General features: G+C 43.1%; 1 protein-coding gene across 2 annotated transcripts in view; it reads left to right on the top strand.

Annotated features, from left to right (window-relative positions):
- The window catches only part of NHSL1 (NHS like 1), a 103753-nt gene that overhangs the window by 85328 nt on the left and 4459 nt on the right, over positions 1–13966 (top strand). Inside the window, exons 5-7 of one of the 2 annotated variants that reach the window (XM_034990776.1) lie at positions 1375–1506; positions 7363–10593; positions 11107–11239. In XM_034990776.1, the coding sequence (XP_034846667.1) occupies positions 1375–1506; positions 7363–10593; positions 11107–11239 (3496 nt within the window). The remainder of the gene's footprint in view (positions 1–1374; positions 1507–7362; positions 10594–11106; positions 11240–13966) is intronic. The other variant, XM_034990775.1, reaches the window with a different exon arrangement.

Below are 13966 nucleotides of genomic sequence, written 5' to 3'. Positions count from 1 at the left end.
GAAATTGTCTTCCTCTGCCGCAGGAACTAATGGACCATTGAAGTCATGACTTGCCCCTTACAAGCACCATATATGCTATTGCACATGGTGATGCATTTATCACAGCGATGGCACCTTCTGGTGTCTTACTGTCTTCTCTCAATTGTTTCTGGTTTTCTCCATTAGAAACAAAGTTGCAAGCATTTTCAAAGTTGCCAGCATTTATTTAAGTTTGTTGCTTTGTAGGTGAAATGTGTTTTGATCATTCAGATCTTTTATCGTCTGTATAGATTAGATAAGTTTCTATTTACAATTTATTCCTATTTAAATAGAGGGTACACTGTTTACAACATACCCACTTTGAATGTATGTCAATATTGCTAAAAAGAGTGAATGTTTTTATACTTTCTTTTACAACGTAAGAATGATGGAAGTATATAATTTATGTACATATATATTTTTAAAATCTCTTTTTGAGAAGAATAACCATTAAAAAAGACAGTGCTATAAAACTTTCTTTAATTAAACTGGCAAATAATTTAAAGCAGACCAGTCAGTAACTGATACTGTGTCATTTTATGGTTTCCCATTGGTGTGTTAATCACACAAGCTCAGAATGTAGAGATAAAAAAAAAGTCCTGTGGATGTGGCATTCTAGGTTTGATTGCAAAATTACTGGAAATGTCTGAATTAAGATCAATTGTAAAAGGTGATTATGAAACAGAGAGAAAGCAATTCAGCTTTAACAACAGCGTGCTACTGGGTCTCATTGTGGTAAAAGTACTTTATCATTATAAGGCTTTTTTTGGTCATGATAGTTGTATCTCACACCATAGCAGTTACCAAATTGTCTTTACCAATGTCCAAATTGTCACCTTCCCTGACTGAAAGAAAAAGCTCTTCATCCAAGAATCCTTGATTAAGTTGTTTGTATCATCACAGAGGACAAGACATTATATTGCTCTCTAGAGATAACCAAATGAACCCAACATGCCCATTGCTGTCTCATGTACACTAATGTAAAGAGTGATTTCAGTGACCAGAGTGCTTATGTAAAACACTTCCAAAATGACCCATTTTTTAAATAACACAGAATCACTCTTCAAGTGCGTTATTAACAGATTTGCACTTGTTACCGCAGCATGTTTGCAAATGAGATCAAGGTAATTCCTTTGGAAGGACACACACCTGGAAATGAAAAAAAATAGCCTTATGATGATAATCTGCTTTCCTTCCTTTTTTTTTGTCCTTCAGCATTCATTTATCATCATATGACTGGCTAACATCATTATTAATACCTTCTTATCATTTTACAACAAGCTTCTGGAAGAAAGTGCATGGTGTCGGCTTGCTTGAAAATAACATTGCTTTGCTTATTCTACTACTCTATATTAGGGGAGAATTTCGATCGCCAGGCCAGCCTTCGGCGGTCTCTAATTTACACAGACACTCTGGTAAGACGACCGAAGAAAGTCAAAAGGAGAAAGACTATTACAGGAATCCCTGACAACATACAGAAGGAGCTAGGTATGGCTCATCAGAACTGTATTCTGTTGTCCCTCATTACTGCTCAGCATTACAACGCTAACCTCATCCTGGTGCTTATGAGATCAATACATTCTGATAGCCGTTTGGTGTCCCCAGAGGGACAGCTTCTCTCCTGAGTGAGGCACTGGGTGCAAGTCTTAACATCCCGTGCAGATGATTTGTTGAATTTTGGTGACAGGAAGAGCTTATATGAAAACTTTTAACTGGGATGATGGAAATGTATGGTAATGTCCTCATCTCTGTGAACCTTGCATATTGGGTATTTCCACAATGAAATTCACCTTTCATTTAGATCTTAAGTGTTCATAAAACTGAAAACTCATCCTAGGACTTTAAATTATGAATATGGACTTCACTAGTCATACTGACAGTGTTGGTGGCATTTTGTCATCAAAGAGATAGCAGTGTGGGATAATTAGTAAATTTCGGGACACTAGGAAATAGTCATTTGTGTTGGATAGTGCCTTAATGGAACTTCCAATGAAACAATGTCAATAGGTTTCTGGTCAGTACTTTTCAACCTGTGATAAAAACAGGAAAAAAAGACACTCCCCCTTTGGGAGGGGGCGCTGGTGGAGAGGGTTATTTACTTCATAATTCACTTACCTGAATTATTTCTGCTTATCTTTATATATGCTTTGGATAATCCTTTCTTTCTATATTCACTTCCTCTCTCTGGGTTTTAATGGGCCCATCAGGGATGTCTACAGAGGCAGCCGAGCATATCAGTCAGGGGCAGGCACTCTGATGCCAGGCTGCGTGGACTTGAACCCTAGCTCTGCCACTTACTCTCTGGGTAGCCTCAAGCTGGTTACTTTACCTCTCTGAGTCTACTTCCTCATTCAAATAATGTGGTTGGTGATGCTAACAGAGCGTATCTCATAGAGTTGTTTGAGGACTTAATGAATTTATACAGATGAAGCACTTGGTGCCAGGTACTGTATGTTTACTCTATGTTAACATAATAGCTGCTTTTATAATTATTGTAGAGAATGTAATAGTACCTATTTTGAAATTTACCTCTTTGTCTTCAGCCAGCCTATGGAGGGATTTCCTTAGAGTTGCTTTCACCTGATGTTTTTACTTTTATTTACTATTGAAGGTTATAGTCTAGAAATGCAGAATAGTGATTTCTGAACATGCCCAGGAGCCTTTGAGTCAAAATGAGTTTATCCTTGCTATGGCGATCTATCTGTTACAGCACTTTGAGGTGGCATTGCAGCTTCCGAGCGCTACAGACATTGTTCCCATGTGTTTTTTCCCAGTACCCCTGCTTAAATGCCTTGTATTAGGGATGGAAGGCTCATTCTTCTTTACCTGGTATTCTCTCTTTTACTGCCTTCTGGTTCTACAGTATGTACGCTCCGCCTTCCAGAGTGAAGCCACAGTGGGACAAGAATAGCAATGCTTTGCTTTTGCTCTAGGTAGTTCCAGTGACCCAGATGACATACAGGTGCCTGTCTTATTTCATAACACAGGGTTTTATCACATACAAAGGCAAGACTGCATCCACAGGATTTATGAAATTTGTCTTTGGTTCGTGCCCCTGCATCTGCTTCCAGATCTGGGCCAGCCCTCCTGGATCTCATTCTTTCAGACTCTTTATTATTTTTTTTTTTTCCCTTTAGGTGACAGCTAACTAATGTGAGAAACTAGTACATACTCTTATGTTCAGTAGATGCTTAATGGGCTAATTTTTTACAGCACTCAGGTAACATTTATATTTTAACTGATCTTGTAGGGGACATTCTTTAACCTGAAGGAATGACTTTAAAGACAGATCCTTTGTGAGATAACAAGGTTGATATTTTGAGGTAGTCTACATTTTAGTGGCTATACATCAAAATAGGTAAGTTTTGGATGGCTTTGTTTTGTTTTGTTTTGTTTTAAGATTTTATTTATTTATTTGACAGAGACAGAGACAGCGAGAGCAGGAACACAAGCAGGGGGAGGGGGAGGGGGAGAAGCAGGCTTCCTGCTGAGCCGGGAGCCCGATGTGGGACTCGATCCCAGGACCCTGGGATCATGACCTGAGCCGAAGGCAGTCGCTTAACCAACTGAGCCACCCAGGCGCCTGGATGGCTTTGTGCAAAGAGTATAAGAATAGTTTGGCCCAGGTAAAGATATATATACACACAAGTATTCAGTATGAATTCTCTCTCTGTCTGTCTCCCCCCCCACACTCTATACATGTATATATGTAATATGATTTCTAGAACCTCAGAAATACGAACTTTTATCACTTTTATTACTAAACCAACCAGTATGGAGCCAATAACTCAGTTGCCTCTTTGACCTTGCTAGAGTGATCTGATCAGCTAGGTAAATCATGTCTTCTATAATTTTATTTTTAAAATAAATGATTGAGTCCCCGGGGCCCATGTTCATTTCTCTTTTGCATGTAATATAGAAACACCAGTAATGCTGGAGGAAAGCAAATAGCTTTCCCGTATCATTGCATTGTGATTGCCAAACAGGAGACAGTTGATGTCATTTCATAGTCAGTGACATGACCTGGATCCTAGATGGTGGTCAACTGAGACAGCTGTATCTAAGTTAGAGCTACTTAAAAAAAAAAAAAAGAAAGAAAGAAAGAAAAAGACAAATAACAATGTAGTTTTATAGATAGGCTAGTTGGAACGATTGATAGAGTAAGGGAAAATAACATTTAAATACAGTAACATTTAGCAGAAAATTTGGATCATACATTTTTTTTTCATTTTATGACTTCTGGTTGATCTTCCCCTTTCTCCCCAATATTTTGTACTTATAAGGTATCTGGTGTTTCAGAGTTTTGTACTACCTAACTAATGATTCTCAAAAACAGACACTTAGTATTTTCCTTAAAAAATTAGTCTTTTCTAGATATGAAACATAGGGAATTTGTCAAACAGATTAGATAAAAAGAGAAATGATTATCTGAAAAAAAGACATTCACTAGGAAAGATACTTGCTATTCACGAGACCTTGCCCAAGTTGTTGGGGATTTGGATTTGTGAAAATCTAACCAGAGATTCTTCCAGAATTAGTTGATTGTGCTTAATTGCATGTGGTTTTCACTTCAAAATCCATAAATAGTGAGCTCTAGAGGTGAGCCACTTTATAATGCTAAGTTAAGTATGATATTTACTGTTTCAAGCAGTTTATGGCTTATAATTTGTTGCCTTCCATTTAAATGAACCAGACAAAATTTTTAATTTTTTATTTACTCTTATTATCTTAAATGTACAAAGAAACATATTTGAACAACCCACCACAAGGTTTCATCTTCTAGGATCAGGATCATTTTGTTGTTATATCATTATATTTGGCTACTGAATAGTTTGGATACTCCTGGAACAATAGCTCTTCCCCAAGCAGAAAAAACTTCATTTAAAGGAATTCCCCTCTTGGGGCACCTGGGTGGCTCAGTCGGTGAAGCATCTGCCTTTGGCTCAGGTCATTATCACGGGGTTCCTGGATCAAGCCCTGCGGCGGGCTCCCTGCTCAGTGAGGAGTCTGCTTCTCCCTCTCCCCCTGGCTCATGCTGTCCCGCTCTCTCTCTCTCTCTATCAAATAAATAAATAAAATCTTTAAAAAAATAAAGGAATCCCGTTCTGAATAATTATTGATAGTTTGTACTAAGAACATTAAGAGCATAAGACCAGACACAACTTTTTAAGAATTCACATATTAAACCTTAAATTAACTGACCTGTAGATATCTGTCATCATGTTTTTTTTGTTTTATTTTGTTTTGTTTTTAAGATTTTATTTATTTATTTGAAAGAGACACAGCAAGAGCAGGAACACAAGCAGGGGGAGTGCAGGAGGGAGAAGCAGGCTTCCTGCTGAGCAGGGAGCCCGATGTGGGACTCGATCCCAGGACCCTGGGATCATGACCTGAGCCGAAGGCAGATGCTTAACCAACTGAGCCACCCAGGCGCCCCTGTCATCACACTTTTTACATGTAAAAACATGTTTTTTAAAATTGGACATCCTTGTAGTATTATGTAATAAGTAAAAAATATATATAATTATTTCTTTACATCATATTGTAAAATCAGATACAACCCATCAAGATTTTTCACAGCACCTTAGAGGTCTATATTTGTTTGCAAATCTCTTTTTATAGTCTGTTTCTGTTATTTAATTCTAGTCAAGGTAGCATTCATTTGTGTCCTGTAATATGTAACACTTTTTGTACTATGAAAATATTGAGGATCTGTTTTGGGAATAGAACTACAGTGGTCCCTATGATCGATGATATACTGTATCTTGAATATTTGGAGCCAAACTGGTGCAAACTGATACAGCCAAACAAGTCAATTTCCCACCTTCTGAAATTCCAAGTGGCAAAAACATCATCTTTTGTTTTCCAAAGTGGACTTCTCTCCTGCTCCTGCCCATTGGCCCACTTCCTCTCTTTCTAAGGGAGAACCTTATGTGTATGTGTGTGTGTCTGTGTCTGTCTGTCTTCAGTGAGTGTGCCTGGCAGAAGGTAGGGGGAGGAAATAGATGCTCTCTGCTAAAAGATACAAGTATGAAAATATTCTCCATCATCACAAGTGAAAGAACAAGCACTTTATGCTTTATTCCTCATAGGATGACATCTCCTTTGTGGTTCATACAAGAAAATCACTGCCATATTTGTAATATCCTTTGCTATTCAGATGAGCAAAAGGCTATAAAGCCTTATATCCAGTCAGGGACATGTGGTTAATTCATGTGGGATAGGGAGGGAGTTCCCAGGAATCCTGTCACTACCAGTGTCCTTGCCTAGGTGAACAGCGATGCCCGCAGCACTCAGCTTGCATTGCTCAGCAAAGCCCATACTTGAGATTTTTTTAAGTTTTTGAAACAATGTAGAGAGAAACTGGTTATGCTGTTATTTTTCAAGATTTAATGTATCCTAATGGTTACAATGCATGAATTGATTCTCTATCTCTCTCTCTTTACACTTCCGCTAAGTTGTTGGTTTCATGATTTTTTTTTTTTTTTAAGCTTCTGTTCCTTTCTAGGTAGCTTGAAATCTAACTGTTATCTACACTTAAGGGTTTTTTCCTCATCCATTTCCCTCTCTGTTTGGCCCTCTTTATGCTTTTTTTTTTTTTTTCTCCTTTAAATATACCTACTCTCAGTTTGGTTGTAAAGCTCCAAGAAATGAATAACCCTAATTTGAGGAAATGCTCACTGGATCAGTTCCTGCTGCTTTTTCCCTACCAGAACACAACAGATTGCTATTGGATTTTGAATGTCACTGACAGACAGATGACAATGGTGTAAGATGAATAATGAAATGTTTGAAACACAGATGGGCCTGTAAATCATTTTTTCTTAGGATTTCCTTCTGACATAAAAAACGAATGTAATTAACACCGTTCTATACCAGTACCCCTTGTAAATGGTCTCTCTGTAGCCTACTGTTGAACCACTCCATTCATCTGTCTTTGGGAAAGACGGTCACAGCTTGATAGATGCTCTGCGCAGTCACCTGGTGGGTGATAGGCCACCTTGAAATCTATACCAAAAGGAGGTTATTTGAAAAGTAAATCTTCCACTGAGCACTCAGCCTTGATCTCAAAGAGAGTAACAGAATTCCATATGTAGCCTTAGTCTATAGGAGGATTTGAAGTACAAATCAAGAAAAGTACATGAAATTCATAATGAAGGTTTTTACTTTAGGAGCTGTCAGTAAGTATTTAAACTCTCACTCAGGTGCCTACAGGAGAAAAGAAACTAGATCAAATAGAAAATATATATATTTTTAAGTACAGCAGGGTAAGAAGGGGATGAGGGTACAGGTGATGAACTAAGATATTTTTAGATAACAAGTCTCTTTCTGCTTTATCTCCAGCATCGGGCACTGGCCAAGATGATGTCGGTGGTCACTCAGGGTACTCCCCAGACCACTGCTCCACACTGGGAAGGCTTGATAGCTATCGGTCTGCGGGGCTGCGCTCAGAAACTAGGGACTCCAGCTGTCAGACTGAGGAAGTGAAAGTTGTACCGCCTTCCATGAGAAGAATCCGGGCACAGAAGGGTCAAGGCATTGCTGCCCAGATGAGCCACTTCTCAGGCTCCTCTGGGAACATGTCTGTGTTGAGCGATTCTGCGGGCATTGTGTTTCCTTCTCGCCTCAGCAGCGATGCTGGTTTCCACAGTCTCCCACGTTCTGGGGCGAGGGCGAGTGTTCAGTCCCTCGAGCCACGCCTGGGTGCCCTGGGCCCCACAGAAGACCTGGATGGCACTTACCCCTACCAGAGCGGTCACAACCCACAAGGAGATGAAAATTTAGGAGGTGCCTCAAGGACTGGAATGCTTTTGAGGCCCAAGTCCCAGGAACTGAGGCATTTTGAGAATGTCATCAGCCCGGCGTGTGTGGTCTCTCCTCACGCCACCTACTCCACCAGCATCATCCCAAATGCCACACTCTCTTCCTCTTCGGAGATTATTATTATTCACACTGCTCAGAGTTCAGGACCACTGGACAGTAAAATTACCAGCTCCTCTTCATACACAAAGATCAAATCCAGGGACCACCTCCTCTCCAGGCATGCTAGTAAAGAGGATCATCAGTCTCCCAGTGGGAACTGGATGGAGGGTCACCCCAGCATTCTTTCACAGGCCTTAGATAATTCCCATTCCCCCGCTGCAACCACGCTGTTGTCCCTCTGTGACTCAGCGGTCTCTCTAAATACTCTAGCAAATCGGGAGAATGGATCCCAAGCCATGAACTATAACTGTAAAAACAACCTGAGCTCTCCAGCCCACACCCAGGATGTTGATGGCAAGAGTGAGTCCAGTTATTCTGGAGGCACGGGGCCTGGCAGCTCAGAGCCCTGGGAATACAGTGCCCCCGGTAACGGGCAGGCATCCCCACTGAAGGCACATGTGGCAGCTCCTGGCTACTCCACTCCCGGAAGTAATGTGAGCAGCTGTAGTTTGGACCAAACTTCCACCAAAGATGATGCCAGGTCCCTGTATTCAGAGGAGCACGATGGCTACTACACGTCTATGCACCCCGACCCGGAACACGGATCTGGAAACCAGTACGGTAGCGATGACTTTGGGAACCCCAGGCACAGTGTGGTCAATGTTTTTGATGGGAGAGCTCAGAAGAACCAAGGGGACCGGTCACAGCACCATGACAAGTCCCTTTCGCGAAACATCTCTTTGAAGAAAGCGAAGAAGCCGCCTCTGCCACCCTCTCGGACGGACTCCCTGCGCAGGATTCCCAAGAAGGGCGTCCAGTCGAACGGGCAGGCGCTGAACGAGAGTCTGATCGCCTCGCTCCAGCACTCGCTGCAGCTGAACCTCCCGGGCAAGGGCGGCAGCTCGCCCTCCCAGAGCCCCTGCAGTGACTTCGAAGAGCCCTGGCTGCCTCGCTCCCGCAGCCAGAGCACGGTGAGCGCGGGCAGCAGCATGACCTCGGCCACCACCCCCAACGTCTACGCCCTGTGCGGAGCCACACCGGCGCAGAGCGACACGAGCAGCGTCAAGTCCGAGTACACGGACCCTTGGGCTTACTACCTTGACTACACCGGCATGCAGGAAGACCCCGGGACTGCCGGCGGGGGCTGCTCGGCAGGCGGCGGCGCGCCGGCGGGGAACGGGCCAGTCCACCACGTCCAGGAGGGAGCCAGGACCGTGGTGCCCCAGGTGCCTGGTGGCTCTGTCAAACCAAAGATCACATCGCCGGAGAAGCCCCACAGAGTCACTTCTCCGTCCAGTGGGTATTCCAGCCAGTCGAATACACCCACAGCACTCACCCCTGTGCCTGTGTTTTTAAAATCAGCGTCACCAGCGAACGGGAAGGGGAAGACCAAGCCCAAGGTGCCAGAGAGGAAGTCCTCTCTGCTATCTTCAGTATCCATCTCCTCCTCGTCCACGTCTCTGTCTTCCAACACTTCCACGGAAGGAAGCGGGACCGTGAAGAAGCTGGATTCGGTGCTGGCCTCTCCCCTTGCTGCTGCCCCTCTCCCTTCTCTTCCCTCACCGTGTCCTGCCGACAGGTCTCCTTTCCTTCCTCCTCCCCCACCTTTAGTAGAGTCCCCTGACGGCTCTCTGCCTCGGTCTCCCCTCTTCCCCCCTCCACCGCCAGAAGTTCTCATCCCCTTCTCTCCCCCCACCAGCGCATGCTTTCCTCCTCCCCCCATGGCACCTAGCCCCCTTACTCTGGGTGCACCTTCTTCCCTGCCGCCGGCCCCCGCTTTCGGACCCTCCTCAGCTCCCCCGCCTGCCCCACCCCTTGACCCCAAATGGATGAAAGATGCCAGGCCTTCTTTTAAAAAATCTGGCCAGCCAGATTGCTCCTGGGAGGCCTTTCGGCAGCCTTCTAGCAAGGAGGAGGGCAGCAGACCCCCCATGCCCCTGATAACCACGGAAGCGTTGCAGATGGTACAGTTGAGGCCCGTGAAAAAGAACTCAGGAACCGAGCAAGCACTGTTACATGAACAAGTATCTCAGGAAAAACTAACTCCGGTTGTTCCCCAGTATCATTTAAAGCCATCTGCTTTCTTGAAATCCCGAAATAGCATAAATGAAATGGAGAGTGAAAGCCAGCCTGCCTCTGTGACAAGCTCGCCGCCGACTCCTGCCAAGAGCTTGAGTCAGGGTCACCAGGACGGTGCAGCCGAGCATGGCCTCCCGAGCCGCAGCCTGGGCAGCGCCGGGGAGGCAGAGACTGGGCCCGGCCCCAGGGCCACCCCGCGCCAGGAGCCCCCCGGCCCTTCACCCAGCAGGAAGCCACCCCCCATTTCCAAGAAGCCCAAACTGTTCCTCGTGGTGCCACCTCCACAGAGAGACTTCACAACGGAGAACGTGAGCGGAGCATCACCTAGCCCCACGAGGGGAGAGGCAACAGAGAGTTGTAGAGCTGGGGCTGGTGCTGAGGAGACTGGCTCTGGCAGCTCGGTTCTTGAGGGAGGAGCCGCAGGATCTGCATCCCTGGGTAGAGTGAAAGCCAATGTCCCCATGGTGCAGCCCGATGCAGCACCAGCCCCCTCTCAGGAGGAGCCAGGTGCCAGGAACAGTGCAGATGGTGGGGGCAACGTGGAGAGCTGCCTGTCACTACAGGACGGAGGGCGTGAGTATGCTTTTCTCTCATTCCCCTCCGACCATATGCAGCAAGGCACAAGAGAGGGCTAGTGCGTGCTCCCGGGAAAGCCAGCAGCATGTGGGCTGCCCGTGTGCCTCACACTTGGGTTACCGACTTGGCATTTTATGAAATTAAAAAAAAAAAAAAACTAAATCTCAGGGTATTGCTTACTGAACGTCAGAAAATAGAGGGGTAGGGTGGTCTGCAGCAGACAGGGTATTAAATAGCAGTGAGCAGTAATCTCCCTTCTGGAGAGCTGCAGAGAAATGTTACAACAAAATTTAAGAGAGATTCAGTAGGAGTTCTAGACTTCAACAGAAAAGAATGAGCTTTGGCTCTTGTGATCAAAATAAAAGATCAGACGACAGAGCCCGCTGCCTGCCTTGCCCTGTGGCTTCTCCGTTAGCGGGAATGGCAAGCCCAGCAGAGTGGGAAGGCTGGCTGAAGACTGAAATTCAAGTCACTTGTGCGAGCTGCGTGTGTCTGCTTGCTTCTCTGTAGCTGGGGTTCCAGAGCCTGACACGGCTGGTCCTTCCTCGGAGGCCTGTGACTCCCTTAGGGAAGAAGGGAGTGATGAGGTGATGACCCCCAGTAGACCCCGGACCACAGAAGACCTTTTTGCAGCTATTCACAGGTATCTAAAACTCCTTCCTCTTAATTTTGATCAACTCTACGAGTCTACCTTTCTAAATGGTTCCTCAATTTGTCTTCCTTGAGTTTTTTTCTCTGTTACCCATTAGCTTGATTATTTATTTTTAGTGTGTTTCTATATTTTTATTTCCTCTGACTCTCAATTTCTGTTTTACTTTGTTCCACTGATTTTTATGATGACGTGGGGGGACAGAGACTCCATGTGGTGCCTTCTGCTTGGCACTGCGCTTGGTGGCAAGAAATGCAATGTGTCAGTCATATGACGGAGTATTTATAAGAATTGGATTCGAGCAACCAATAGTCCAGTCCAGGATGAGCGATGCTGTGTTTTGTGGACACAAGATACACAGACCAGCTCTACAGGACGTTTTTCCTAAAGGTGTTTTTATTTATTTTTTTATCTTTGTTTTACAGAAATAGGATTTTTTAGTGCAGTTGTCTTTGGCTACTTAAATGTTTCAATACAAGAATACAATCTTTTCAAAGCAGGAACGGAAGGAATCAAATTTGTTAGTGTATTCTGTTAGTGCCATCTACTGGCGTGAGAAATTGTTGGGTTTTTAAAAAAATGTAGATTTTTCAAAATAACTGCCTGAACTGTTTTGCATGTGGTCACCTTAGAGAGTGAATATGATTTAGCACGAAAACTATGTATATTACCTTTTTTCTGGTTGTAAACAGCCTGTACTCACAACAGTGTCATTGTAAGATAAGATTGTATATGTGCAAGGACTTTCAACCACAATGCTATATAAACCCTTTGCTTCCTTCTTGACTTCTTTACCACAGTATTTTCAAATAATTCTTATGAATGTCCTTATGCTGCCAAGGCCATATACTGCGCTGAATGGAGTTCCCTTTTTTTTTTTTTTTCCTGAAACAAAGAATCCTAAAAAATCATTTGATTCTCTATGTAAACAACCTTGTGTCAGGACTGTTTCTCCAGTTCTTGGAATCTAACTGAAAAGGCTGTTGCGTGAGATGAAAAGCATAGGGCTGTCCTGATTTGAAATCCCCCATGCAGCATATAAATATCTAACTTGGGGGAGAGGGGTGGAACCAAGCTGGGGAATTAGGTGTTTGTCAAGAATTTTGTTCTTTACCTCTTGGCCCTAGTATTGGTATAATATCCCAAAAGATCCTAAAGACCGCCTCTTTAACATCATCTGACTGGTATCTTTGATCTCATTAGAAATAAAGAGGTAAATAGATATTCATCCTTTCTGATGGCTGAGTAAAATTAAAGAGGGCACATGATATGATGAGCACTGGATTTTTTATATTCAACTTATCAATCATTGAACATTATATCAAAAACTAATGATGTACTATACCTTTGCTAATTGAATTTAAATAAAAAACAATCAAATAAAAAAAGAAAGAGGTAGTTTCTTACTAAATTATTTCTCAGCACAGTGAAATGAAAATGCTCCATCCTTTGAAACCAACTTTAGTGGCATTTCTAGAAGTTTACACAGATGTTTCTAACTCTAACCATGCTAGACACATAATAAGCACTCAATAAATATTTTCTGAATTAAATGAAACCAACTGGAATTTAACTCTTAGGAATTCTTCCAAGACTCAGTGTCTTTCATTTAGTCTGGAATGCACTGGGTTGCTAACCATGTAGGCATATGTATTTATAGTAGCAGTCCACAGAGAAGACGCATTGCTGGTTGCTTTGTGTACCAAATAGCTTGGTCTCAGTGAGAAACCCAACTGTTGTGGGGCCAAGTTACTATGTGCTTTTCTGAAAAATATGCCAAAGGTCGTGTCCATATTTTACTTTGGGAAGCTTCTTAAGGCGCTGAGAAATCTGTGGTTTCTCCTACTAGTGAATTCTATCTACCGCAGATGTGGAAATCAGCCAGTCTCTATTATTCTCTGTACACATGATAGAAATAAAGGCCAAGTATGGATCGCAAAGAGAGCAAGGACACCTGCTAAGTTTTGTTTTAGCATTGATAATGTATTAGCAGACATAAGAAAAATCCATGTGAAGTCTGTGATTTTTAGGGCTTTATTTTATTTTATGTTCTTCAGCACCTAAGCTAATAATTTAAAAGAAAGAGTATCTAAACTGCACCACAGCTTTCAAATTTTATAATGCAAATTAATTCACTTCAGATTTAAAGCCAGATGGAAAATGTAGAACACCAGTTGAGGTGTGAAATTTTTATATTCATTGAAGTAATTAGTTTTCAAGCCAGTGTTAACTGTTGGAGCACTTTTTATAGCCATCTTCTTTAGAAATACACACGTATGTGCAGTGTGTACGCGCACATAGACATGTGTATATGCAGAGAATTCATATGTTTAGATTGAATCCTCATTTTCAGGGGGCAACTGCGCTTGAGAAACAACAAAACTTTTATAATTTCCCCTCTCCTCTCTTAATTTGAAATCCACAGTTAAAGGCCATAACTTGAATCAAGTGTAGCCGTGACTCGATGTGTGGGTCTCAGTACACCCTCACGTTTTAAAACCCAAACAAAAACGGAGGCTACAAAGCAGTCCCTGCAAGAATCAGATGAACAGAGGTGCTTTTGAGAAGGAGCCTCCAGAGGTTGTGAGGTCATGCACTATAGGTGGAAAGATACTCTGTCACGTCCTAGTTCTTGGATGAAGCTGTGTGGCTTCACTCTTTGGCCTCAGTCACCTTCTCTGGTCAGACCAAACGAGCTAAAGTCATTTCCAGCTCTAAGAT

Source organism: Mirounga leonina, unplaced genomic scaffold, assembly GCF_011800145.1.
Source record: "Mirounga leonina isolate KUSES-001 unplaced genomic scaffold, KU_Mleo_1.0 Mir_53, whole genome shotgun sequence".
Taxonomy (NCBI): domain Eukaryota; kingdom Metazoa; phylum Chordata; class Mammalia; order Carnivora; family Phocidae; genus Mirounga; species Mirounga leonina.
The sequence above is the reverse complement of the archived record's forward strand: the minus strand, read 5'-3'. Positions and strand labels throughout refer to the sequence as shown.